This window comes from Dermacentor variabilis, chromosome 3 (assembly GCF_050947875.1).
Source record: "Dermacentor variabilis isolate Ectoservices chromosome 3, ASM5094787v1, whole genome shotgun sequence".
Lineage (NCBI taxonomy): Eukaryota > Metazoa > Arthropoda > Arachnida > Ixodida > Ixodidae > Dermacentor > Dermacentor variabilis.
Window position 1 is genome coordinate 138,204,854 of NC_134570.1, and position 27,683 is coordinate 138,232,536.

The window sequence follows — 27,683 nt, forward strand, 5'->3', positions numbered from 1 at the left end:
GTGAGGCTACAGAACAGATCTCGGCAAAAGCCAGCCACAAGTCGAATTAACGCGAACAAGTGAGCAACGCCGCCTGCTAGAGGTTTTCCTCACTAGCCTGGCCCACTGGACTTTCTCGCTATCGTGTAATGTCACCAGATTGTCGTTTCACAAACGATACGGAGGTAACACTTTTTGTCGAGGCCGGCCATGCGTTGAATCTTCTGCCCCGCTCTTTCACTATCATCATGATCACGTTGCTGCTCCATTAAATCGTCATGTATGTCCATCGTCCGCTCTTCCTGTGTGGTCATTCGCGTCTTTCCACAATGGGCGCCGCCGGATTTCTTCTTTAAGATGGACTGCATTTTATTTGGAAGGGGCCAAAAAGATGACTTCGCAAGTTTTGATAACGCTTTTTGAGCCACCACAGCCCAAATACAAAAACATTGAACTATCCAGCGTAACACTGGCGTACCGGTGATGTGGTTGCAGGGCAAAATTCAGAAATGACGTCTTAGTCCTTGTTTTTTTTTTTCCTAGTAATAAATCTGCTACCTTGAAATCAATTACAACCGAGCTTTGACATAGTAACTTATAAGTCTAAGCTTATTTGCTTTCCTATTTAGTGTCCCATTAAATGATGCAAAGCCGACTCTCCCGGGCATTTTCTCACAGGAAATGAGCATAACCTGTGTATTCAGGATTGTCACCGTCCGCCCTACGCGTGGATTCGCCGACGAGCCAAAGGTGTCAAGTAGTATTTACTGCTGTGCTGAAAAGCTGTTAATTGAGTCAGTTCCTTCACTACCCTGTGTACGTAATTTCTGCTTAAAATCATCCCATCTTTTTCTAAGCCTAAGCCTGGTTGTGTCAACAAAGACGTCCAAACACGACGCATCAGTGCGCCAAGAGCTCAAGCCCCGCTGAGTCACACTCTCGTGTTTTCGCAAAAAACATGTCAAATCACCAGGTGACATATTGCTTTCATTGGCTTCCACCAATTGTTTCCATTTTAATTTTAGAATACAATGTGCTGGTCCGCACAACTGAATATATCGCTCAATAATGTTCCTTCCTTGCCTTCTAAGAAAAAAGCCTTCGCCAACATGTGAGTCATGAGAAACAAGTTTTCAGTAGCTATGACAGCATGTTTTAAAGAGCAGAATTTCCATCTCACAGCGTACCGCGTACTGCTTTATTTTCATGATTCGTTTTCAGTTCTACCTCCGTTTCAATTTCCGTTGTCAACCTACAAGTTTCCGCTTCAAATGTTAGTGCTGGTCGAATGCAGTACGAGGTCTGTTACAAAAGTATCCGACCTTATTTTTTTGCGAACACCTGATCGATATGAAACAAGCGCGCTTGCATCAGCCGAGCTTGAACCTTCGTGCGCATGCGCGAATTTCTTCCCACCTGCCGATAGCGTCAGTCTCTGGGACGCAGCGTTTGAGTAATGTAGTGCAACGGGCTCTCGTCGGTTTTTTATTGCAAGGAAATTGGCGGAGCGACTGGAGCAGCGCTACTGCATCAAATTCTGCCAGAAACTGCGAGACAGCAAAGTGGAAACCATTAGAAAGATTCAGACGCCATTCGGTGACGATGCTATGAGCAGCACACAGATTAGGGGTAGTACAACCGGCTTAAAGACGGCCGCACATCGGTGGAGAGCGAGCCACACTCCGGTCGGCCATCAACATGACGAAATGACCAGGTCACTTCCAAAGTAAACGCTGTGGTGATGCGGGACCGTCGTGTGATTATCCGAGAAATTGCGCAAGAGGCCGGCATCAGCAATTTTTCTGCACATTCCATTATGACAGAAGATTTGGCAATGAAGAGAGTTGCGGCAAAATTTGTGCCGAAGCAGCTCACGGTGGAGCAAAAGCAACTTTGTGTTGAAGTCCCACAGGGCATGCTGGATTCTACATACAGTGACCCCGACATCATGAGCGCCACAATAACTGGTAACGAATCTTGGGTGTATACGGGTACGACCCGGAAACCAAATCCCAGTCGTCACAGTGGAAGCATTCCACGTCACCAAGACCAAAGAACGCACGCCAAGTGCGCAGCAACGTTAAAGTGATGCTGACTGCTTTTTTTTTTACTCCCGCGGTGTGGTACACCACTAGTACGCACCACAGGGTCAAGCAATCACCAAAGAGTACTACAGGGATGTACTCCGTCGCCTACGTGATGTTGTGCGGCGCAAGAGACTGGAGCTGTGGTCAGTGGGAAATTGGCGCACCCATCACGACAATGCTCCTGCACATTCCTCGCACTTGATTCAGGCTTTTTTGGCAAAAAAAAAAACAGTCTCCTGTTGATCTACAGGCTCCTTACTCTCCTGATATGGCCCCCTGCGACTTCTGGCTGTTTCCCAAAATCAAGAGGCCATTGAAAGGAGCGCGATTTCAGACAAGAGAGGTCATTATGGCGGCGACAACAGCTGAGCTAAGCTCCATTCCGAACGAGGGCTTCTCGGAATGCTTCCAGCAGTGGCAGCACCGCTGGGAGAAGTGTGTGCAGTCCCAAGGAGACGACTTTGAGGGTGATTAGATTTCTAACCCTCCAGTTATACCAGTTCTTTTTTTCTTCGGCCAAAGGTCGGATACTTTTCTAACAGACCTCGTACAGATGCTAAAGGGAAATCATTTCAGACACTGCGCCGAGCTTCACTCAGACTTGAGTTCTAGCATGTAAAGCTGAAACGAAAAAAAATTTCTCTCGCCCAGCTAGAATTGCTTTCCCCTTTTACAAAGTATCTTGTTTCGCTCGCCTTTCGTGATTTTTAAACCAACTTCACCGCACACAATGTGGGACTAGCAGCGTCACTGTTTGCGAATTCTACTTTCATTGCATCAAAGATCCATTAACAAGCGCCGCATCACTTGGGCAACAGCTGAGAGCCAAAGATATGCCTTTAAAGTTACCTGCGGTACTAAGGCCGCAGTTCAACCCTCGCCACTACCTCTAAGTGCAATTGCCCTCTGGCAATTTATGGACTCTTATTATGGAATTATGGACTCTTATTAACTCTTATTTGCCCTCTAAAAGTGCTCACACAAAGTAGTGACATGGAAGTAAGTATTACACGACAATCTAAAGTGATCGGTTTATTGTTCCTAAGTGAGATGACGCAACTCACTCTCGGGGATTGGCCATGCCTTGGGTGATATGAGTGTCCAAGAAAGCAGACACAACGAACATTAACTGAAACAGCATTGGTAACTGGACGTAAGTGAGAATAAATGCTAACTACTGCATTAATGAAGCGCATATTGCCTAAAATTTTCAATAAACCAAAATTATCATGAGGCAGCTTGAATTAGACCTATATCCATCTGCATTCGGGGCATTACTCGTATTTCTAGAAGCACGGCTAGCATCATCGTTACCAGCGCCCGGAGCATTCGAAGAGCAGTGTGTACAAGCTCATCGTGATCATCATTACCATCATCTTCGTCCTCGTCATGACTATCATCATTCACCACTCTGCCAAGGGGAGAAGAACCAGGTTTCCAGCGAGACCCCATGTCAGGTGGCATGCACTCTGTCTCAGGCTTGCCCTTGGTTCCTTCGGCGCTGCCCGAGCGCCGACAGTGGGGCTCCGAACTACAGCTGACGCTGTCATGCGCCAGCATCGGCATCGGTCTGGTCAGCGCCTGGCGCCTTCCTGCGCTACTCTACGACAACGGCGGAGGCACGTATTCTTCATAGCCTAGTAATGGCTAGTGTTTGACTTGCTGACAATTACAGATATTACGGTGGATGCCTTTATTGGTGGATGGCAGATTACTTTCCACTTCCCTCGCGATTCATGTCTTCAATTTCTAACAAGCTTGTCTGGCAGCGTGCCTCTTTCTTGCAACCATTGTGTTTTCCGTCCTTTAATTTTGCCCAGAGCTAGCTGATTCTTTGTTCTTCCAGTGCCCCTATAAGTGTTGCTGGCGTCTTCCTCGTCCTCATCACTGCAAATAATTTCTTCTTCTCTGCTTTTTTTTATTAGCTCCCCTCTGAAGCAGACGGGTTTTGTGCAACCTCGGAAAGCATTTGCCAGACTTACTATATTACTTCTTACTTGTAGTAATAATAGCTATAATAATAATACTAACTCTCTAGTACACGGTCCTCCTCGAGTTTCTTGACCAGAATAATTTAGGCTCCTTGCAGAAATAGCACTTAAAATTAACAAATTTTCTAAAGAACGCTAATTGAAGGACACGGTAACTCAGTAGAAAATCCATAGGATGTCAAAATAGGTTTTTATGAGGGGTACGTCACCGCTGCCGGTAATTGGAGACGCCACTTCGCGCTCAGAAACAGTATGTACAGGAGATTGCATTGCTAGTAGCGTCAGAAGGTCTGCTAATTCCGAAATGCCTAGTTCTCATAGATACTCCGCGCGTCGCACAGGCTCGTTCCTGCTGGCGTACACCGTGCTCCTGTTACTCCTGGGCTACCCGCTGCTCTACCTCGAGTTGCTGCTGGGACATTACGCCCGCCTCGGTCCGGGCGCACTCACGCGCTGCCTGCCCATAGCGAAGGGTACGCCACTCTGTAACAAAGTGTGAACCAATAACAGCGCGAACAGAAGAAATGACAACACACACATGCGTTGACTTACAGCTCGAAGTGGGGAAAGTTGTGCTTAGATGTCATGGTGTACCCGGTGCCAAGAATGCGGTCAAAAAAGACGGCACGGAGAAATGTCCCAGCCAAGTGAAGCGTATCTTTGGTCGATAGCACATTTATACATGTGGGTGCACACACGTATAAAGAGGCGCTAACAAGGACGAGACGTGACGCGGTGTCGAATCACAGATGTGGCTCTATAAAAAGCCATTTCCGCGGCTTGCGAGGAAACAGACCAATCACTGGCACATTTTCTCACCATAAATTTCTTCATACAAGAAGAGACCAGTGTTCTCTTGCGCTGGCGTTGTTGGTCTTGCTCAGAATTCATACCTTCTTAAACCGGCGGCTGACGACCACGCCGATTACTATACGTGCCAAAGTGCGCCGTAAAGGTCCGATTTAAATTTTGCGCATGGTCCCTCATTCTGTCATTCACGCAGCGCCCAGCCTGTACAACACTGGACTTGTCACAGGACAACAGAATATCACGCATCACTCCCGTTGGCGAAGGCCGTACCATACTTCTTATCACCTCTCTCTTTTTATTGCGCAGTTCATAGGAGCTCGTTTCTGCAGCGAGTGTCGGCGTCATCGTAAGCGAGCGAACGAGCACAGCGGTAGGAAGACGCGAGAAGGAAAGCGGAGGAGGAGGGTACAGAGAAATCATAAGAAAAGAGTATTGCGGCGACGACGGCTGCGAGATGGCGCCACGGTAGCGCGCGTCGTCTGGGAGTTCTGTCTGTGGCGGCTGCTGTGAACCGCGACCATACGTCACCCACGCGCTGCCTCTCGCAATCTCCACATTAGCGAAGCAGTCCCGCCACACGGCGCTCCGTTTGCGACGGATCGCTCGAAACAGATTGTCCGCGGCAGCCGATATATCGCGAAACGACAACACGTATAGAGCTGCGTTCAAATATCGCATCAGGGGGCATCGTAATCATCGGTGAATGTTTCCCAGCCATCATCGCGATAGATGCCACAGAGTTTTCGATCTTGACGGACGCAGATAATACAAAAGACACACCGTGTCTGAGAGCCTCCTTCTTGAAGTTCTCGCTCTTACTAGCATTACGCACTTCATCAGCCGTATTTCTTTATTTCTTTGCGAAAGAGCTTTAGCGACTGTATACCAAAGGAAGCCTGCGGACGATATTCGCCATACCCAATTTTGAAAAATGAACATGCTCTGATGAGGACGCGCCTTTTCAAAGGTAGAATCCAGAGAGTTAGCAACAATCACCCTTTCGACCGTATACAAAGATGCGGAGTGACACAACAGGTCTTTCTTTGCGAGCGCGCAATAAGTCGCCCAGACATGTCGCCTGAATAACTGCAGCTTCTTATATAAAAAGTGAATAGAGCCACAGGCCAGAAGTTCATGCGTAAAAAGCATGCCCCAGCTATGTTGTCCAAAAGACAGATAAAAGCTCGTCAACCATAAATTATTCCGTGACATTCTACTCTTTAAAACATATCATTTCTTTATTTTGAACTTTACTGGCCAGCCGCTCCAAGAGTAGAGAGTAAGCATGTGAACATGTACCACGGTACGGAATTAAATAAGTTAGCCAAAGATATTAAAAAAAACCAGAGGTGATAGATTGAAAAGCAATTTCGGCAAGAATTTGGACAACAAAGGTGCTTTAAAGACATTTAGATAAGTAGACGGTTTTCTTATTTTTTTTTATTAGAGTGTGAAGACGCGGCCTGGGTGTTAGCCTTTTCAGGGCAGGAACAACGGCGCCGCCATAACGGAAACACTGCAGGCGTTTTATGTTGCGAAATATTGCACTAAATGTGTCAGTGATTTGTCGGTTCCTTTGCACGCAGCTGAAGTTGCTTTCTTGAATACACTATAGCTGTGATTCGACACCATGTCTCGTCACGCCCTTGTTAGCACCTTTTCTATGTAACATGTACGGGTGCCTATACTTCTATAAATATACCATATATTCAAAATAAACTTCAGTTTGCAGTAGCGTTTGTCCCGGTCGATGGTTCTTTCTCGTCCGTATTCTTCTAACCGGCTATATAATGGAGCTCTATAGCAGTCAGCTAGCACGTATTACTGAATGTTTGCTCATTTTGCTTTCTCTGAGCCAAAGATAAGGATATTTCAAAAGTTAGTAAAAACAGCCTCAAAAACAGCAAACGTGAGAGAGCCAGAGCATATTCATAAAATCTCAGTTGCGAAAAATTTATCGTAAAAAAAACTTATGACATAAGCAAAGCGAAGCCGGATATAAAATACTGAAAGCAACGCAGCTCAACGTGATAGCACGGAGCTGCTTTACTTCAATATTTGCTCGAATAATGGAGTTACAAATTAAGAGAAGTCTACTGTTGCAAAAGCGTCTTATATCAAATCAAAACCGCCATGCAAAGGAAAACTAAGTACAAAAGCCAAGTTGAACTTGGTTAAAACCCACTGTAACCTTCTTTATATTGTGTGACAGGCGAAAGCCTCCTGCAGTCGATAAAACACGGGAAAAGAAGTTTGCCGTCTCTTCCATCGACATTCCCACCTTCGCTTCCGAATAGCGCAAGGACCACGGAATCGCCTCGCTGATTGACATGCTCTCTCATTCATCAGCACTACCAACCTCTTGCACATTCCGTCGTCAAGCCTACCTATTTCGCCATTGGCAACGACCTACTCCACCGACGCAATTACACCACCGATGGCCACCAGCGGCTCCTAGTAGTACCCCACAGTCTGCGTTCTGAAATATGCGCGTCATTCCACTGCGACCCGCAGTGTGCACAATAAGGAGTATTCAAAACTTACCAGCTCATTCGACAGCGGTACTACTGGCGCGGGACGTACAGCTACGTTCAGAAGTTCCTTCGCTCGTGCCCCGATTGTCAGTGCCGGAAATGTTCACCGCACCTCTCACCAACCGGTCTGCAACCTTTACTTTGCCCTACCCGGCCGTTCGGGCGCGTTGCCATCGAGTTCTATGGGCCACTTCCTTAGACATCATCTGATCAGCACTGGGCCATCGTGGCTGTCGACCACCCCACGCGATACGCCGAAAGTGCCGCCTTCCCAGCGGCTACAGAGCGCGATGTTGCCTTCTTCCTGCTTCGCCTATTCATACTGCGTTATGGTCCACCACAGGGGTTGCTCAGCGATAGCCGACGTGTCTTGTCGGAAGTCGTCAAAGCCATCCTCAAAAAGTGCAACGTTGTGTAGCACACAACTACTGCTTACCATCCCCAGACCAATGGCCTCACAGAACGCTTTAACTGCACGCTCGGCGACATGCTCGCGATGTACGCAGCCTCCAACCAGACCAATTGGGATGCCATCCTACCCTTCGCAACCCACGCCTACAATACCGCTACAGAATACCACTAGATTTTCACCGTTTTTCTTATTGTACAGCTGGCATCCGTCGTGCACAATCTACACAATCCTCCCGTACTGACCGGGTGAATCTGAGTGTGCGCGTATTTCTGCCATAGCCAGACATGGCGAAGAGTGTCGCGATCTCGGACGGGCGTTTACTTCAAATAACCAAGAATGCCAGAAGAACGTTCACGGTGGCACCACTTCTGCGCACATGTTCTTCCCCGGAGCGCTTGTGTAACTCCCGGTCCCTTCCACTGCACCTGGTCAGTCGTCGAAACTGCTGCCCAAGTATGAAGGCCCCTACCGCGTAGTCGAATGCACATCTTCGGTCAACTACGTCATCGAACCCGTTGAACCGTCTTCGGATATGCGCCATCGTGGACGAGACAACTACTATGACCGACTCATAGTGAGAAGCTGTTAGGTCGCCAGGTGGCTCCCTTCTTGTTCCCGGGAATAATTGTAAAAACATAAATGGAGCGGTATAGTGGGTCGTCCTCTCCAGCGCTTTTGCTCGCGAATGCCGCTCGCGCTCGGAGTCCGTGCCCCGCTTTGGCTGTCGCCGCTGCGCTACTCCTATTCCGATCAAACACCTTAAAGTATCTACATCTATATATATATATATATATATATATATATATATATATATATATATATATATATATATATATATATATATATATATATATATATATATATATATATATATATATATCATTGCTGTTGTTTTGATTGTTCTCTGCATTAGACAAAGTGTAGAAGATGATTTGACATGTGAGAAGACACGTCAATAAACTTCTCTTTGTTTACCCTCAACTTTCCCGGGTGTTCTCGCTTGAGTGCCCGGATAACGGCGCTAGCTTTTTGCTCAGGGTGACTTGAAGGTCACCGACACGGGGAGCTAAAAGCATTTCATGCTTGATAGAGTTTGCTTTACCAAAGTGTATTACACATTATAGCCCGGTTCATCGCGTTCACCAAACAGATGAAGTTATATTTTAACTAGTCGCATCTGCTGAAGGAAAATATCGAAATGCTTGTATTGTAACCTGTAATTCAATACGACATTGTCTGCACCAACCTCTGCTAACCTATTTTCCTACAATCTACAGCAAAGGTTCCCAAACATTGTGACCTTAGGGAACACCACCTGCCTTCCCAGAGTACCTCACTGCGAACTCGTTGAATTCTACCTTCAAAGCTCTCCTGTCCGAAAAATAAAGGTGGCTTAATTATCGTGAAAATTGTTGCGCATTTCTATATATTATACACGTGGCTCTTATGGAATCTTATTTGCATATGTTTATGCGGTCACAGTTGTGGAGATTTGCAAAGAGGCGTGCAAGTTAACAACGCCAAGTATAATTTTTATCGCTAGCTATATGGACGATGTCCAGGATGGCAAACAGAGGCGACGGACATAAGTAAGAGGCTCCATTCGACGCTGGTTCCCGGGACGAAGCACTAACAGTAGTTAGTGCTTTGTGGAGCAGATCGTCACGCCTATACATAAGTCGTCATCAGTGGGCGATGTATACGAACTGAGAGGGTAAGAAAGTTTGTTATGAGCGTTCATTCAACATTCAACCTGGAAATGCGCACGCGCACTTCCTTTCACTCATCCCCATAAACAACCGGCCCTTCACCCGTTCCTGTGCCGCAGGGGTCGAGGTGAGCATAGCGCTGGTGTGCGCATGCGCCGCGGCCTCCATGGGCTCGGTGATGGCTCAGGCCGTGCTGCACTTGCTGCTCGCCTTCTCCGAGCTGCCACCGCGCTGGGCCGGCTGCCAGGGTTTCTGGGAGAAGAAGCCGCTCGAGACATGCTTTCACCCTGGCTCCAGGGTGAAACATTCGAGCTCTAGGCGCGTGAAGGGTTCATTTCATATAGCCAATTCTCAGAACACCAAAAGCAAATATGGCTCTAGCGTACGCCTGCACTTACGTGCGTCTACCACCTGTATTGCTGTTCACTTAGTCGATTGATTTGCCTAAAGTACTACGTCCTTCGGGTTTTAAGATACTTTGCCTATCCTGATATTACCGTTTCTGAATCTCATGTTCTCCCTCAAAATGTTAATTTCGCAATGGTTAGTTCCATTTCCCGTCTAACTTGTACCATTCGATGGTTCTCAGGACATTAAGGACGAAAATGAACATTTGAAATACAGAAAACATAATTACCTCTGGTGAATGTCACTAAGCCCACAACATCCGGTATATCTATCGACATGCATACACAAGGATGTCGGAATTTACATCTGTGATGGGAATTAATCAAAGAAATTATTTATTTGGAAATGCGATACGCTGAATTGCTAACCATAAACTTCGTCGAGCCAGCATGCACACTGCATGCTACTGAACCGCAAAGAACTATAGAAGAAGCGGTGATCACCTTGTTTAACGAAGCCCTACCAAATCTTCGGGAAATATGTGGGCTACCCAGGACTCCTGTGATGGCAGAATGATTACAGCGCCCCATTCCCCTTTAGGAATTTATATACGGCACTCTATGAAGTTTCTTTAGCGTATTTTTTGGCATTGCGGTGTCAGACATTACACGTTCATCTTGTGTGGCGTAATGATCCCCATGGCACCACCACACTACGCAGAAATCTATGCGCAGGCGAGCCCATTATAACATCCTGGCCATTACGCGCCTCAAAGTCCACTTGCGACGACTGAAGCCATGAAATTCACTCTGCCGTAGGTAACCGCGTGAAACACACCTCGACTGGCATTACGGTGCAACAAATTGTAATACCCATTTTTCATGGGCCCTAGAGGTGCACGAATTAAATAAATATCAACTTCAACAAAAAAGTGGCCAAGATCTGACGGTGAAAAATAAAAACAAATACAAATGATATGCGGCCCCACGTGGCTAACGTTTTACCCGTCACGACTGTCAGGAAAAGGCCAAAAATAGGACCAAAATCTTTGCAGAAGTGAGGTAGACTAAGCAATGAGCCACTTTCTATTCTATGGTACTTTGCTCCCCTCCCCCTTTACACGTGGACGCGGTCCCTGTAGCTCAGATGCGGTTCAAAAAAAGAAACGCTTTCTTATAAAGCATCTTTATTTTGGGCCAACTTTCTTTTCCGTTTTCAAATACTTGTGAGACTCGGAAATGATCTCATCAGGCGACTAAAAAATTAATTTGAAAAGAAAAGCTGTTGCATACAAGAGAAAAGATAGAGCCTTTACGAATGGTAGGAAGCAAACTTTTTATTTAGAACGTAGAAATTTTAAGATATTGCCGGAAATCAATAAGGTGGACAAGAAGGAAATACAAAGCTTACAGCTCCATGACTCTTTGCGAAAAGCAGACATCAGAAATCCGTAAAACTCTTCATATAGGGTCGGCTGAACTGGACGATCACGACGTAATAGTTTTCAGTTTACGTTGAAATTGTTAGTCTGGTTACGTGAGTTTTGCAAAAGTGTCCTTTACTAATTATTCGTTTAGTTCAGGATGGTGTTCAACGTATCAATTTTCTTTCCGTAATATATTACGAAGTAATAATTAACACGTGCGAAAATTATCGCTTTGGGCGGGGAAATTTGTGGAGCGAAGGTCTTGCGTCTTGGTCAATGTGCAACCGACGGCAACTGTTATTTATTGAATACACCATCGAGAACTTGCATAGTCGAAGCATTTTGTGAGAACGCACAACTAAAGCCAAGAACCCGCTGCACGTTATTCCTATTTATTTATTTATTTATTTACTTATTTATTTATTTATTTATTTATTTATTTATTTATTTATTTATTTATTTATTATTTACCTACTTATTTATTTATTTAAATGCACATGGCTTCCAGTATACGTTCCACTGAACTGTAATGTCTCTGTGACAATGCAGAGGTTATGTGCCCCTGGACAAGCCACAAAGGACTGCGTCAACGTCACCGAAAGCGTCAACGAGCACTTTTTGTAAGTACTGAAACTCATATATTCTTAAGGTTCTTGCATGTGTACTTACGGGTTTTTTTTTTTTTTTTTTTTTGCTGACGCGTAAAAATATTTATCCACCAAAGAACTTGCCTGCAGCTTCCAGCGCATGTACTCAGTGAATACATATGCAGATTACCATAAAAACACTTACAAAGTAGTAACGTTGCAAAGCTGACCTTCCAGAAGCGCTTGCATGCTTCTGGGCACACATACAACCATTAATCTGTTCAATGAATCAGCCACATATTGAATTCATCTCAGACTTTCTAAACACATTTTATGAATTGCAAGGATTATTTCGCTACAGGTTTTCATTTCACGCTCTTGCAGTTATAGCAGTACAATTGGCTCGTTGTTACATGATTCATGCGCGTTGGCTCCTTGTACCTGGTTAGTGACAGCACTGCTCCACTTACCCTGCGAGTCTTGAAAATCTACATTTGTATGCGTCACGTCTCTGAATGACCATAACAAAAAGAGGAGTACGGGCCTCCAAAACAAAGGCGTGAGTTTTCGGGTTGTTTTCCTCAGGGCAATTTTGTCAAAGTAAGCAGTGCCAGCCTTCAGTAGTCAGTTTATAATGTTTCCTTGTTGAAAACACGCCCACCAGAACAGCTCGTAATTAGCGCGATAATCAGAGTACCAAACATGACGAGTTTGATAACAAACAAAGGTCGACCAAGTGTCGACGCTAAGGAAGGCAAGGTCCACGTACATAGTGGTTCAAATGATTCCATTATTAAATTTTGATTATATATTTGTATATTGTGTCTTTCAGTCTCTATTTCATGTTCATTATTCACTCATTTGTCATTTCGTATCCTATTCCACTCACAACTACGTCGACCTTGTCTTGCTTATCCTCGACCTGCTTGCTCTCCCTGCTTCTCACACTGAGCTTTCTTCCGTCCCGTACTCGGGCACTTCGCGCCATCTGTCGCTGAGTGCACGACAGTCAAGTTAGCTGCGACTTTGTGGCGGCGCTGCACATGGTTACAGCGACACAAGCATTCACATCGCACGCCACCTGAACCATGCTCACGGCTAATTATACTCATCTTTTTTTATTATATTCTTAGTTGCTGACTATTTCTGCGTGTTCTCAGCATAGTAAGGAATAATTGTATATTATTTTCATGTTGATACGACATCTGTAAGTCACCTAACCGACCACCTTTTTTTTATTTTCTGGAGGGGGTTACAAGATAGCCAGATCCGGCATAGGCCTTGCATTCAAAACGCATGAACGGAAATTGGCACACATATGGAAACGCCCCTCTACATTTCCGAGGTACTGCTGCTTCATGTAACCATACTTTGTAGCCTTCAGCTTGCGTCGTCTGGCACCAAATTCATACGTATAGGAATCCAGAGAGCAACATACAAGAAATTGTGCGTAAACTTGGTCGCTAGGTTGAACTTCATGAAAAAGAATACGCGATCTCGTGCAAAATGCAACGCATTGACAGAAGTAGACGCCGTTCGATTGCGACCTAGCGCACATGCGCATAAACGCGCACAAACGCATGCGCGCACAAAGTGCCACCAGTAAAAATTATATTCTCTGGTTTGACGTGCAAACAGCACCAAATGTTTATTAGGTATGCCGTAGTGGGGCGCTCCAGATTAATTGTGACCTTCTGGTGTTCTTTAACGTGGATCTACAGGTAAGCACAGACGCGTTTTCGGCCTTCGACCTCATCTAAATACGGTCGCCGTGACTCGGATCCAACCTACGACCTCTAGCTTAGCCCCGAAATTCCATAGCCACTACGCTACCGCGGCGTATTGCGCCTCTACCAAGCGTTAATGCTGTATCGCTCACCCTATATACCCTCACTTTCCTATATTTTCACGATTGGTCACCGAAGACGTGGCGCTAACGTCAGTTACTCCAGTCATTTACTCTCTGTGTGTTGGTCACAGCGGCAAGATAATCCTGATGAAGCTAAAGAAAAGTTCAAAGCTTGCTTGTCAGGACTTTGATGACAGTGATATGGCAAAACATCGAAGCTGTGAGTAACAGGGAAAATTTTCCTCTGCAGGACGTTTACTTCGCCATGACCATGGAGTTTACATCACATGTTAGAAATCTCTGATTTCCCATAATCCACATGTGATCCCGCCGCTATCACACCGGTAGCGTTACGTGATGCAACAAAATCAGACCACCGGCTTGAATTTCGAAGCTAGGAACTCTTTCGTTGCGCTGCCAAACTTCCAGCAGCAGTTCACTCGGGTAAAACTCGTGCCCGTTGGTGCGCTCTGTATGAAGCTCAGCATGTCGCGGCGCACTATATCGGGTTGTCACGTTTCTTTCCTTCGTATGTAACGCGTTTTCTTCAGGACGCGGTAACAACTAGCTGCTTCACTGGAGGTTCTGGAGAGCGGTCTACAACTTTCTCAACACTTATCTGGCCAATCTATTCTGTTTTTTGTGTCGTTGCTCTTAATCCACTGTGCATTCTTACTTTTCTGACGTTCGCCCTCAATTTATGACTGGCAATGCTTCCTAATTGACACTTAATTATGAGCTTAAGAAAGGAGAATAATATTCTTAGGTGCTCCGCTCGCTGGCCAACAACATGCTATCTAGAGTGCCGGTACAGCGGCTTATTCTTAATATTGTTACGTAGGAAGATGCAGATGAAAAGCTATATACAAGTGTATTTACAAGAAAATACACCGCGCTTGGCCAAGAGGCAACAGCCCGCGCTAGCCTCTAATCGTCGTCGTCGTCTTCACACTGTTCCCCTCTTCGTGATCGCAAATACTGTTCCGTAGCACTACCCCCGGCGCCAAGAGCGCCGTCCCGGAACGACTAAAGGCCGGACTCGGAACCAGTGTAGTAGGCCTTTAGCCTACTGACGTACACGACATCACTGGATGCTAGAGTAGAGGACGAGGTTGAACCCACAGGATCAATTTGCTACGTCACAGGCGTCACCTGGCGCAGCACGCGGTAGGGCCCTGTGTATCGCGAAAGGAGCTTCTCTGAAAGTCAGACGTGACGAGAGGGCGACCACAGGAGCACGAGTGCACCAGGCGAAAACTGTACGTCACGATGGCGGCAGTTGTACTGACACTGATGAGTCGTTTGTGAGGCCGTCAGTCGAGCACGGGCAAGCTGGCGTGCATGGTCGGCAAAGGCGATGGCGTCGCGCGCATACTCGCTTGTTGAGATGGCAGCAGGAGGAAGTGCTGTGTCTAGGGGCAAGGTAGGTTCGCGACCGTACAGTAGATAAAATGGAGAAAATCCGGCGGTGTCGTGCCGGGAAGAATTGTACGCAAATGTTACGTAAGGAAGGGCAATGTCCCAGTTGTGGTGGTCCTTAGAAACATACTTGGACAGCATATCGGTAAGAGTACGGTTTAACCGCTCTGTCAGGCCCTTGGTTTGAGGATGGTATGAGGTAATTAGCTTGCGTTGAATGGAGCAGGAACGCACAATGTCGGCTATAACTTTCGGGGGAAAGTTTCGACCACGTTCAGTAAGCAGCTGTCGCGAGTCGCCATGAAGCAAGATCATGTCACGCAGGAGAAAGTCCGCGACGTCAGTGGCGCAACTGGTAGGGAGAGCCCACGTAATAGCGTATCGGGTGGCGTAATCAGTTGCGATGGCTACCAATTTCTTCCCAGAGGATGACGTGGGAAAGCGACCGAGGAAGTCTAATCCAACGCGAAAGATCGGTTCCACAGGGACGGTGATCGGCTGGAGATGACCGGCAGGTAGCACCTGAGGTGTTTTCCGACGCTGGCAGGGATCACAGGCAGCAACATAGCGTCAGACGGAGCGAGCGAGACCAGGCCAATAGAAGCGGCGGCGGAGGCGGTCGTACGTGCGGGTTACCCCAAGATGCCCTGCAGTGGGTGCGTCATGCATGTCAAAGAGCACACTCTGTCGTAGACGTTTTGGCACGACAAGAAGAAGATCAGAGCCGTCAAAGAGGAAGTTCCTTCGATACAGAATGCCGCCTTGGAGGACACATCGGCATACAGATGCGTCGGTAGGTGTAGATTGCAGACGCTCGATGAGTGCTCGCAGCAATAGGTCTCGGTACTGCTCATCGGCGATGTTAGCGAAATGCAGACACAGAGAAAATGCCGTTGGCGCTACTATTGTCGGCGTCGTCAGGCTCGTCTATCGGGCAGCGAGAGAGGCAGTCAGCGTCCTTGTGTAGTCAGCCATATTTATAGGTGACAGTATACGAATATTCTTGGAGGCGTAAGGCCCAGCGACCAAGTCTTCCAGTAGGATCCTTTAGTGAGCATAACCAGCAACGCGCGTGATGGTCTGTGACAACGGAAAAGGGTCGGCCATATAAGTATGGGCTGAATTTCGCAACCACCCAAACTAGGGCCAGACACTCGCGCTCAGTGATGGAATAGTTGCGCTCCGAGGGTGAGAGGAGCCTGCTGGCGTAAGCGATAACGCGGTCGTGGCCGCATTGGCATTGTGCCAGTACTGCGCCAATTCCGTGACCGCTGGCATCAGTATGGACTTCGGTAGGCGCAGAAGGATCGAAATGGGCCAGAACGGGAGGCGTTGTGGGAAGGTCGATTAGATGCGAGAATGCAGAGGCCTCGTTATCGCCCCATTGGAAAGGGGCGTGTTTTTTCAAAAGTCCGGTTAGCGGTCGTGCTATGGCGGCGAAATTTTTCACGAAATAGCGGAAGTACGAACAAAGGCCGATGAAGCTGCGCACATCATTGACACACTTCGGAACAGGGAAGTGCGTAACAGCATGGATCTTGCCTGGGTTCGGTTGCACTCCGTTCGCGTCAACGAGATGTCCAAGGACGGTAATCTGGCGACGGCCGAATCGGCCCTTCAATGCGTTGAGTTGCAGACCGGCTCGACGAAAAACGTCCAGGACTGCTGAGAGGTGCTCGAGGTGCGTAGCGAATGTTGGGGAGAGTAATATAACGTCGTCCAAGTAGCACAGACACGTGGACTATTTGAAACCGTGAAGAAGGGAGTCCATCATGCGTTCAAAAGTGGCAGGGGCGTTACATAGACCGAATGGCATCACTTTGAATTCATAAAGACCGTCGGGTGTAACAAAAGCAGTTTTCTCGCGGTCGAGATCGTCCATGGCAATCTGCCAGCAGCCGGAGCGAAAGTCAATAGAGTAGAAATAGCGAGCACCGCGGAGGCAGTCAAGGGCGTCATCAATCCGAGGAAGGGGATACACGTCCTTTTTGGTAACCCTGTTAAGGTGCCGATAATCCACGAAAGGCGCCATGCGCTGAGCCATCCTTCTTTTTGACCAGTACAACAGGTGACGCCCGTGGACTACATGACGGTTCAATAATGTTCGTGGCAAGCATTTTGCGAACTTCTGCGTGAATAACTTGACGCTCAGCCGGTGACACTCGATACGGGCGGCGATGAATAGGAGGGGCATCACCGGTATTAATGCGATGTTTAACAGCTGTAGTTTTGGCCAAAGGATGATCGTTAAAGTCAGAAATATCGTGTTAGGAAAACAGAACGCAGTAGAGCTCACGAGCGTGCTCGGGCGGCATGTCGGGCGCAATCATTTTCTGTAGGTCGGCGATGGTACAAGTTGCCGACTGCGATGGTAGAGGAGGATCAGCTGAATTGTCGTCTACTGCAATAGATGCTACTGAGTGATTCTCGAATTGGCAAAGCTGGGCCAGAGACATCCCGCGTGGCAGCACTTGTGTCGTCAAGCCAAAATTGACCACTGGCAGGCAGACGCAATTCGCCGTAATAGATAAAACTGTATGAGGTACTGCGATCCCGTGTATAAGTGGGACGTCATGTATAGGAGCCGCGATGTAGTGACTGTCAGGCGCTGCTGGGGATGACACTAAGTCAACGTAAGTCAGTGCCGAAGGTGGCAAGCGAACGAAGTCGACGGAACTGAGGCGACTGGGGTGTGGTTCAGCGGGATCCACAACAGGCAGGTCAAGGCGGAGAGTACTGGCGGAACAATCGATAAGAGCAGAACGTGCGAAGAGGAAGTCTAAGCCGAGGGTGAAGTCGTGTGGACAGTGGGAGATGACTGTGAATAGCACGATAGTGGAGCGATCGGCTAAGGAGGCCCGGGCGGTACACATACCAATTATGGGGGCTGTTCCGCCATGGCGACACGTACAACAGGCGTCGTGGCGGGCGTGATGATTTTCTTGAGCTGGTTACGAAGGTCAGCGCTCATTACCGACAAATGCGCTCCAGTGTGTATAAGTGCAGATACAGAAACACCGTCGACTTCCACGTCAAGAAGGTTCAGATGAGTGGGCAACGTCAGTAGAGGATTTGGTGGCGTAGGGAGCAATTCAGCGTTACCGGGAGGCGCTGCATCGTCTAGTTTTCCGGCTAGGAGCGGCGTCCGAAGGGAGTCGGCGAACAGGAGCGGCTGGGCTAGGGAGAGCGAGATTGTCGTCGTTGGGGCGAAGGCGAACGAGAATAGGGGCGGTTCGGTGCAGGAAAATCAGCGGCGGCATTATCAGAGCGTGCGGCATAGGGACCCTGAAGGGCCACCGGCGGGGGGAGGGGGGCGAGAGTAGGCAGTATAAGTATACCAGGTCGAGGAACTCCAGCGACGGTGACAGTGCCGAGAAATGAGCCCGATTCGATGGCAGTGAAAACAAATGGGCTTGTCAGCAGTGCGCCATTCGGATGAGTTGTGGAAACGTGGTAAGAAGATGCGGGACGGGGCGGAATCGAAGAAGCCGGGCGGGTATCAGGGCGATGGACCGAGCACATGGTGTAAAGACCCATGTTTTCGAACTCCTGCCGGACAACTTCCTGGATCGCGGAAACCCTGACTGAATATCCGTTGGTGGGACTGGAGTCGAAGGCAGCCGGATAGGCGGCCTCGATCTCACGCCGGACGATCCTGGTAACATCGGCAGTGTTGTTGGGACGAGGAGAGTCGGCACAGAAAGATGTCGCTGGGGTGGTGGGCAGACGAGCAAATTGCTGGTCAATACGTCGGCTTTTAGCGAGTTCCAGGCGGCGACACTCCTTTATAACTGCATCCACCATCGCCACGTTGTTGCAAACGAGCAAGTTGAAGACGTCATGGGGAATGCCTTTGAGGATGTGGGAAACCTTGTCTGACTCAGTCATGCGTGCGTCAACTTTGCGGCACAGAGCCAAGACGTCCTGAATGTACGTGACATAGGGCTCTGTTGACGTCTGCACGCGGCCGGAAAGCGCCTTCTGCGCGGCAAGTTGGGGACCGTAGGCGTTGCCGAACAAGTCTCGAAGCTTTTGCTTAAGTGAATCCCAACTGGTGAGCTCATCTTCGTGCGTCCGAAATCAAACTCGAGGTGTGCCACCGAGGTAAAAGCCTACGTTGGCGAGCATGATAGTAGGGTCCCACCGGTTATTGCGGCTGACGTGTTCCTACAGACTGATCCAGTCATCGACGTCTTCCCCATCTTTGCCCGAGAATACGCCAGGATCACGGGGAGCGGGGAGAGTGATGTAGGTCGTCGAAGTGGCAGCAGATGTCGGAGCCGGCGCAGCCGAGTTGTCGTCGCCGGGAGCCATGAAGGAAGGCTCGACGTACCGTCCACTGCGAAGCTCCGTGACGAGGTACTGGGAACGTCCACCTCCACCAGATATGTTACCTAGGAAGACGGAGATGAAAAGCTGTGTACAAGTATATTTACAAGAAAATACACCGCGCTTGGCCAAGTGGCAACAGCCCGCGCTTAGCCTCTAATCGTCGTCGTCGTCTTCACACTGCTCGCCTCTTGGTGATTGCAAATACTGTTCCGCAGCAATATCAAGGCGAGTGCTCATCGGTGCGAACTCATGCCCAGAACTCCCTCCCCAAAATTCTACAGCGTTGATAGCTCGTAACAGGTACTAATTTAGAGCAATGGTGCGGTCGTACTCCACCGCAAATGAAGTTAGACAGCTAGAAAAACGCAGGGCCGAGACAAGGGGGGCACCATAGAACGATTCCCTTTGTTTGTTTAGCTGCAATATCCTCTTTCTCATTCCTTGCCGTGGTTCGCAAAACATTTTATTGCGATAAGAATTATAGGCCCACCCTAGGCGAATTTTTCTCGTACGCTTCGCCGTGATGTTCCATGTAAAGTCAAAGGGGAATAAGATTTTATCGAGCTCCAAGCGCCGTGCGCTGTGGGTGCGAAGTAAAGCGTGCGAAGGTGAGTGAGAAGGATTGTGGCTAATTGCGCGCCGTCTTCCCTCCCGCCCAATGTTGGAGGTCCCGTAATGAAGCGCACTGTAGGGAGGGGAGGGGGGATTGAGCGCGCATCTCCTCCTCTATTTCAGCCATGGATACGCATGGCTGCTCGCGCGGCTGAGTGCATGCGGTGTCCACTCACAGTATCTTGGAGCCCATCTGCGGCGAGTGCAAAGACTAAGGGCGACCCGAGATGGCTGGTGGCTCCGCCTGCACTATATTTCTGCGCGCCTAGTCTGCACGTCACATAGTGTCAAGTTTCCGAGACGCCGTGAAGCGAGAGACAGCTCGAAAAGTTTGCTCTACACTACCGGCACTCATCATAATGCCTGCGTTGTGACAGCAAATATTCGTGGTCATCAAGTAAGCCCTGTTCATGTTTGCCCGTGTGCGCGTGACGCGATACATTTAATTTAGTTAGTGAGCAGATTAGGAACCTATCTCATGTGCCTTGCTATCGCTGTCAATATTTTGAATTTTGCGCACAATTGCGACTTTTTCCAATTCCTTCCTCTCTGACATCAATCTCAGTACGCATGCCTATCCGTTAAATCACCAGAAACACCAGTCATTATGAGGAAAATGTGGCGTGTGAGCACGCTTACCATCGCCAGTATTTTCTCGCATTTTATCGCGCATGAGCGATCTCCTGGCGTGGAAAAGATCAGAATCATGCTGAATCTTCACGACACATGAAAGCGACACACCAATGAAAGACGTTCTATAAGGACTGTTCAGTCTCTCTTCTTTATTCAGTCACCAAAGTGGCTCAGCGCCTAATGTGGTGCTGAGTGCTATGCTCCATGGTCCAATCCCTGCTGCGGCGTCCACATTTTTAAGGCCAGAGATGGCTGCAGAAACGCTTGTGGTACAGTATAAACAAGAACCCTTGTCTCAAACTTTTCCCATAACCCAGGCGTACAGCCTCGAGACGTAACACACACCTAAGCTATTATGGCAGCGCCACAGAAACGCTCATCAACAGGCTGTAGAATGCGGAAACCAGGGGGCCATGCATCTCTCAGACCCTCTGATCGACGTTTAGAAAGGTGTACGTGTCTTTCTGACCATATATCTGCTCATCTAAGATCCGTTTTTCTGATGGGGTCAGTGAGTGGCTTCAAGTTGTGTGGCTCGTAGTGGTGGCAATCGTGAGTCAGTAACGACGCAACAGTAACTAAATCAAACTAATGCACCTAGATGTACAAAGAGCACAAACGTGCACACGCTGGCTAGCGCCGCAAACAAGTCTACATTTTATTTTCTACCTTTAATTTTCCGTCTACCGGGCTCAGTATCTCGGCTGTCGTCGTAGATAAGCGATGGCTTAGACTGTCCTTTTTTATACATTATTTGTTCTCGTTATCCTTCACCACTAGCTCCTCAAAAAAGTCGCTAAGACATGGACAGCGCCGCAGCCCTTTTCTCTTCGACATGCACCGCCGATAGACCAATCATGGTCACGAGGTGAAATCCCGCTATAAGTAGGCCACTCCGTGATGGAGCGGACGCATAGACAAAGTAACTGGTCGCAATTGTTCCGCATGCCAGTGATCAACGCGTATATATTTCGTATCGTTTAGAAAATCTAAGTTTTCTTGCAATTCTAAAAAACAAGGAAATGCCAAGGGAATTGGCTTTCGGGTACTCCAACCACCGGGAGTCCAGAAAAGCATTCTTTGTGATACCAACTTCAGATTTGCTTTTGCACTTTTTGCAATACCAAACGGAAAGAACAGCAGGAAGCGACATGACATGATTGTATCGGACAAAGTGGGTAAAATTCATTCATACCAGTGACACCAGACTTTGAGACGAAACCGTTTCTGCAGACAAACGTATGAAAGGCGCTTCTAAGTTGTGTGTACGAATAAATTGAAATGCCTGCCTCCTTCACCATAGTCGCAACTACAGCTGGATCTCTCTCTCTCTCTCTCTCTCAATATATATATATATATATATATATATATATATATATATATATATATATATATATATATATATATATATATATATATATATATATATATATATGTATGTATGTATGTATGTATATACATATAGTACGAATTTTGCGGTTGTTTTGAGGCTTATACCCTGACTTAAAACAATGTGAACGTCATCGCCTCGTTTCTTATTCCGCATGTTATTTCTGTATTAGAGTCTTAGAGTCACACGGGCTATTTTGACTGTCGCTGACATCTATCGGCATGAAGAGTTTCGAGTGCAAGTAAAGCCAGATTAAAGCCTCAGTTTAAAGCGACGCATAGGAGCGCTTGATTTTATAAGCACCTAAAAAACCTGTGTGACACTAGTATTATGTTTGGCTTTGTACATCTGTTTGAACGCAAGGGGGGGGGGGGGGGGGTCATATGATAACTAATATGTCCTGCAGTGCCTCAAGTATCGAAAACGCAAAGAATTATTCGCAAGTGCCTCAGCACATCGAGTAGCTAGCTATACGAGCAAGCAACGAGTAATCCAGTCAATGATTTTCATAAGGGCTAGATGCATGTCGGCCTGCTACGTATAAGACATTCAAAAACGGTTCTTAATTTGGCACACTGGAGAACAATTGAGCACCCAACTGTAATAACTGTGTAACTGCAACTGGGTCAGAGGCCTTTGTCAGCCAATTTAAGCCTTTAGCCTCTGCCCCTCTGTAGGCTTTGTATTAGGTCTGCTCAAAAATAAAGCATTCATAATATTGTTGCGACAAACACGCAACCTATCAGTGAATTCGGGGAAGGTGGCGTGTACAATACCGCAGAGGTTCGAGCAGCCATCATATCGCCCGTCTCGCTTCATGCGGCTTAACTGTCAGTTTACCAACATACTTGTAAAACTGTTTGGGATGCACCATAGATGCAGCGTATCATTTTCGATATAAAGGACAAAAAAGGGGTCGATTTGCGGCAATATAAACCTCGGTAAGCGAAGCTGCGCAGCTGACCCGCCACTAAAGGAGCGCGTTGGACCAAGACTGATCCAACGCACCAACGCACCCAAAACCACATAGTGTTGGACCGTAACTGCACAGTGTTGCCTGTACGGGCTGCGACGGTTATGGCACTTTCCAGGTACCAGAAACATTACTAGTTCTCATGTTCCTTCTCCTCCATTGTCAAGCTGATCAGCTGCTTTGAGCAACGTCAGGTGTAGCGTGAACGAAATCAGAAAGGAAATGCTCCCAAACAACATACCATTCATTTAGGCTTACAAAAAAAAGCTAGACAAAAACCACGTGCAATGTCTCTGACCGAATCCGTAGACGAGTGTCACGGGACCTAACGGCCGCGAATTCTGAAATACAGGGCCGCAGTCGAGCTTGTCATGGCGTGATAAAGTGCCGTTCAGTGTTGCCAGGCCGGTCCGCTAATTGAACCTGCAGCGGTCGCGTTAACACCTCTTAACTGACTCGCTCTCCACGCGCCTCGCAGCCACACATCCCTTGGAATGGTGACAGGCAGCGAGCAGCAGGCGGGCGTCCGTCCCGAGCTGATCTGCTGCCTGGCCGCCGCCTGGACGATCGCGTGGGCAGCTCTGCGCCGGCGCTCGCAGTCGCCCGCGCTGGTGCTTCCCATCGCCATGGTGGCGCTGCTGGCCGTGGGCACCGCGTGGCTGACCGGTGCCAGCCGCGGACTCCTGTACCTGTTCTCGCCGCGCCTCGCCGAGATCGTGAAGCCGGCGTTGTGGGCTCGCGCAGCCGAGCAGGTGCTGCTGGTGCTGGGCCTGGCGCACGGACCGGCGCTGGCCAACGGCAGCTACTGCCGCGAGCTCCACGACGTGCACAAGCGAGTCGTTTGCCTGTGTAGCACTCTCGCGCACCAAGCAAACGTTTCACTCGAAAATTAGGGGGAAATCGCGCTTTTCTTGTGTACAACGTTGGTGGCAATGTATCCCGCAGTTTATGCGGGGTGTCACGCACCTATAGAATAAGCCGGGCTCTTCAAAAATAGAACTATTGAGGTCGGTAGGCCTGCTTTGCCCACGATCTTTCTTGTTTTGCCGTTGCACTGCTTCAACGTTTATATCGCTCCTATGTTCTCCAGCAGTAGTTTGCAGGGCTTCCGTTGAAAACAGCAAGCTCGATTATTCCCACGACGCTACAGGCGATTGAAATAGATCGTTTCCCTGCACTTCAAGTAACCCGCGCGGATTTCAAATGTAACGTCACAGCTAGTACTCAGTCACTGACACAAATGCCAGCACCTTCGAAGCTGGGTCGTACTATAGGGCCCCCGGGCAAGAGATACCGTACAATTCTTTCTTGGGCAGTGTCTCAAAGTGTATGTGCAGTAGTAGAGCGCAAGCTGACGACACTGGAGTAATCTTTCCCCATTCGCGCCCTTGGTATCCACCTTCCAAAGAACAAAAAATAAATACATTAAAAAGGTGTGCGACTGGGCATACCATTACATTCCATGATTTAGATCTTTACCACTTGAGCAAAGAAAGAAAAGTGTATTTACTAATATTGTCATTATAGAGCCAGAATGCGAAAACAGTCCTGAATTGCACCAGGAAGCTACAGAAAAGATCGTACAAGCTCCAGAGCGATGGAGCGCATCGTTATTTGTTTCTTTATCCTGCCTCAGAATAAATGGAACTCGCCTTAGACTAGATCCATAATAAAAAGCAAGGGTTGACGCCGTGAATTTCTTCGCTATTAAATAGAAATACAAGACACTACCCTTTATTGCATATTGTAGAAGGTTCTACTTACAGACGTTTCAGACAAAAGCTGATTTAAACTTCACAAAGCAGACTAAATCGCCTTTTCTTTTTTCGGTGGTCGCGCCAATCTAAAACACGACGTGCACTCGACGCAGGACGGTGACCATGGTTCTGGCGCTCACCGTAGGCGCCGGTCTTCTGTACGCGATCATCGTGTTCTCGTCGCTCGGCTCTCTCTCCTGGGAGCTTGGCGCACCCGTCGAACGGGCATTACATTCAGGTACAGAAAGTGCTGACTAAAGCAACAATCAGAAAAAACGTTAGTTTGTGCTGAACGGAGACAGCAATATAATGTATCATGCCATGGCCTGCTGCTCGTCTTGGGAGAAGCATGGAGAAAGGCCACATCAGCGCGTTAGAGCGTGCCTCATCAGGCCCGCCCATCGTATACCTTCACACGCATCCATCATCCCTTCAAAGAGCAGCTCGTTCTTGCGCGCACTAACTTCTTCGCTCACTCGTCCCACTTTCTCGCGGTACATGACTAAAATAAGTTACCAAATGAAATCGTATCCGCCCTAAGCCATGATGATTTTCTAGCGAAACTAAAACAGTATTTTAAAGTACACACGTATATAGGATATTCTTCCTCATTAACAAAACAGATCAATGTTCTTGCGCTCTCTTTCTTGCGTGCATTTTTTTTCATCACCGTATTTTGACGTTCCTTGTGCAAATGGCTATGCTTTAGATTAGCACCGAGTTTCCTGACTGCTTAATTTTTTTTTTCTGGTTGCGCTCTTCTTCTATTCTTACATGTAGGGTGCGATCTTGTACGCGTTCCAAAATCGAAAGGAGGCGGTCCGTTCTTTACGTCACGAAATAGGCGGTCCGTTCCGTTGCGTTCGTCCCATAGCAGACGACACGGAGTGATTGACAGCAGATATCACGTCGCAATAGACGTCATAACGTTCGTCACGGTTCAAATTTACCAATCGTGTGCGGCTCGGTGAAATGGACCGCCTCCGTTCTATTATGGAACGGGTACAAGATCGCACCCGTAGTGTCCGTTGGCAGGTGTACCTATTTAACAAGCATTTTACATTTGAATCACGCATTCTAAGCAACCCTCAATTTTTGTAGCATCCATTTTAACGGCCATAGATGTCTTCAAGGTTTAGGATGTGTCATTGTTATGTTTTGCGGTTTTTGTTTTTGCTTGTGTTCTTATCGTCACCTTTACATACAATAGCTGTCAGAATGCGTGTCTTGAATTATTTTAACACCCCTAGCAATGCACGTATCGGCCGTTAGAATACGTAACTAAATATTTTGAAATAAAATTTGAAAAGCACGAGCGAGTAAGTTCCATTATACTAATCAAAATTTTTTTTAACAGTCACTTGACATGGGTTCTATCCCTGTGGAATGAAAGATAGGAAAGGTGATTCCACTTCATAAAACAGGCAGTAGGCCCTCTCCACTTAACTATCGTTCCATTTCGCGCACTAATATCCCATGCAAACTTCTTGAGCATATTTATTTTCTAATCTTGCTAACTTTCTCGAATCTCATTCCTTTTTCACGCACTCGCAGCATGGCTTTCGCAAAACTTATTCATGCGAAACACAGGTAATATCGTTTACACATAAGCTGCACGCCATTCTAGATCGTTCTTCTCTTGCGAATCGTATATTTCTAAATTTTTTCAAAAGCGCTTGATAAAGCATGTCATAATCTACTAATGTATAAATTGCTTACGCTTAACCTTGATCCCCAATTGCTTATTTGGCTTGAGTGTTTCCTGTCGAGTCGTTCTCAGTTCGTGTCTGCTAACAGCGTTTAATCTCCCTCTAATCTGGTTTCCTCGGGCGTGCCGCAAGGCTCTGTCCTTGGACCACTACTATTTCTAATTTATATTAATGACTTACCTCCTTGTAAAACATCTCATATTCATCTCTTTGCTGACGACTGCGTGATATTTCGAGGAGTAACTACTAACCAGGATACAACCACTCTTCAATCTGATCTTGATGCTATCAGTGCATGGTGCAGAACATGGCGCATGGAATTAAACATACGCAAATGTAAGTCAATGCGAGTATCCAGATGTATTAACACTACACTAGCCTATTACATTGACAACATCCCACTCGTTTGCGTTCCATCCTATAGATACCTCGGTGTTCACGTCTCATGTTACCTAACCTGGAAGACACACGTTGCACACTTAATAAGCAACGCTAATAGATCGTTGGGTTACCTCCGACGCAATTTTTCACGTGCGCCAGTCTCTAAAACTGGTTCTCTATAAAACACTTATCCGGTCTCAACTCGAATACGCCTCCTCAGTTCGGGATCCTAGTCAAAATAATGTAATTTATTCAGTTGAAATAGTGCAGAACAATTCCACACGATACATATTATCCAACTATAACAGGACAGCCAGCATCACCACAGTGAAGTCTAACCTACAGTTAGCACCCTTAGCATTGCGACGTATACACTTGCAGCTCGCTCTCTTTCATAAGATATATCATCAACCCGTACTACGAAACGAGCTTTTTTCGGCACCACATTATATATCATCTCGGCTTGATCACCAACATAAAGTTGGTATTCCATCTTGTAGATCCTCCTCCTCCTTACACACATTTCTCCCGCAGACAGCTGATGAGTGGAACCACCTTCCTGTAACTGTTGCCTCCATAAGTGATGCGAACGGTTTTAAGGAAACCTTACGGGACATTTCGTTTTGAGTATTCTTGTTTGCCCTCTGTTTATAACTATGGTTTGTATGCTCTTCTCACATTGAATTGTGCAATTGGCTTATTCATGTCTCTTAGGCACTTTGTTTTTTGTGATCTATGTACTTGA

At 47.3% G+C, this 27,683-nt stretch overlaps 1 protein-coding gene across 1 annotated transcript in view; it reads left to right on the forward strand.

Moving 5' to 3' along the window:
* Positions 1 to 3,516: 3,516 nt before the first annotated feature.
* LOC142574781 (sodium- and chloride-dependent GABA transporter ine-like) overlaps positions 3,517 to 27,683 on the forward strand; it is a 30,199-nt gene continuing 6,032 nt past the window's right edge. Inside the window, exons 1-6 of the mRNA XM_075683795.1 lie at positions 3,517 to 3,685; positions 4,399 to 4,530; positions 9,642 to 9,820; positions 11,846 to 11,916; positions 23,570 to 23,923; positions 24,962 to 25,086. Coding sequence (XP_075539910.1) covers positions 3,517 to 3,685; positions 4,399 to 4,530; positions 9,642 to 9,820; positions 11,846 to 11,916; positions 23,570 to 23,923; positions 24,962 to 25,086 — 1,030 coding nt within the window. The remainder of the gene's footprint in view (positions 3,686 to 4,398; positions 4,531 to 9,641; positions 9,821 to 11,845; positions 11,917 to 23,569; positions 23,924 to 24,961; positions 25,087 to 27,683) is intronic.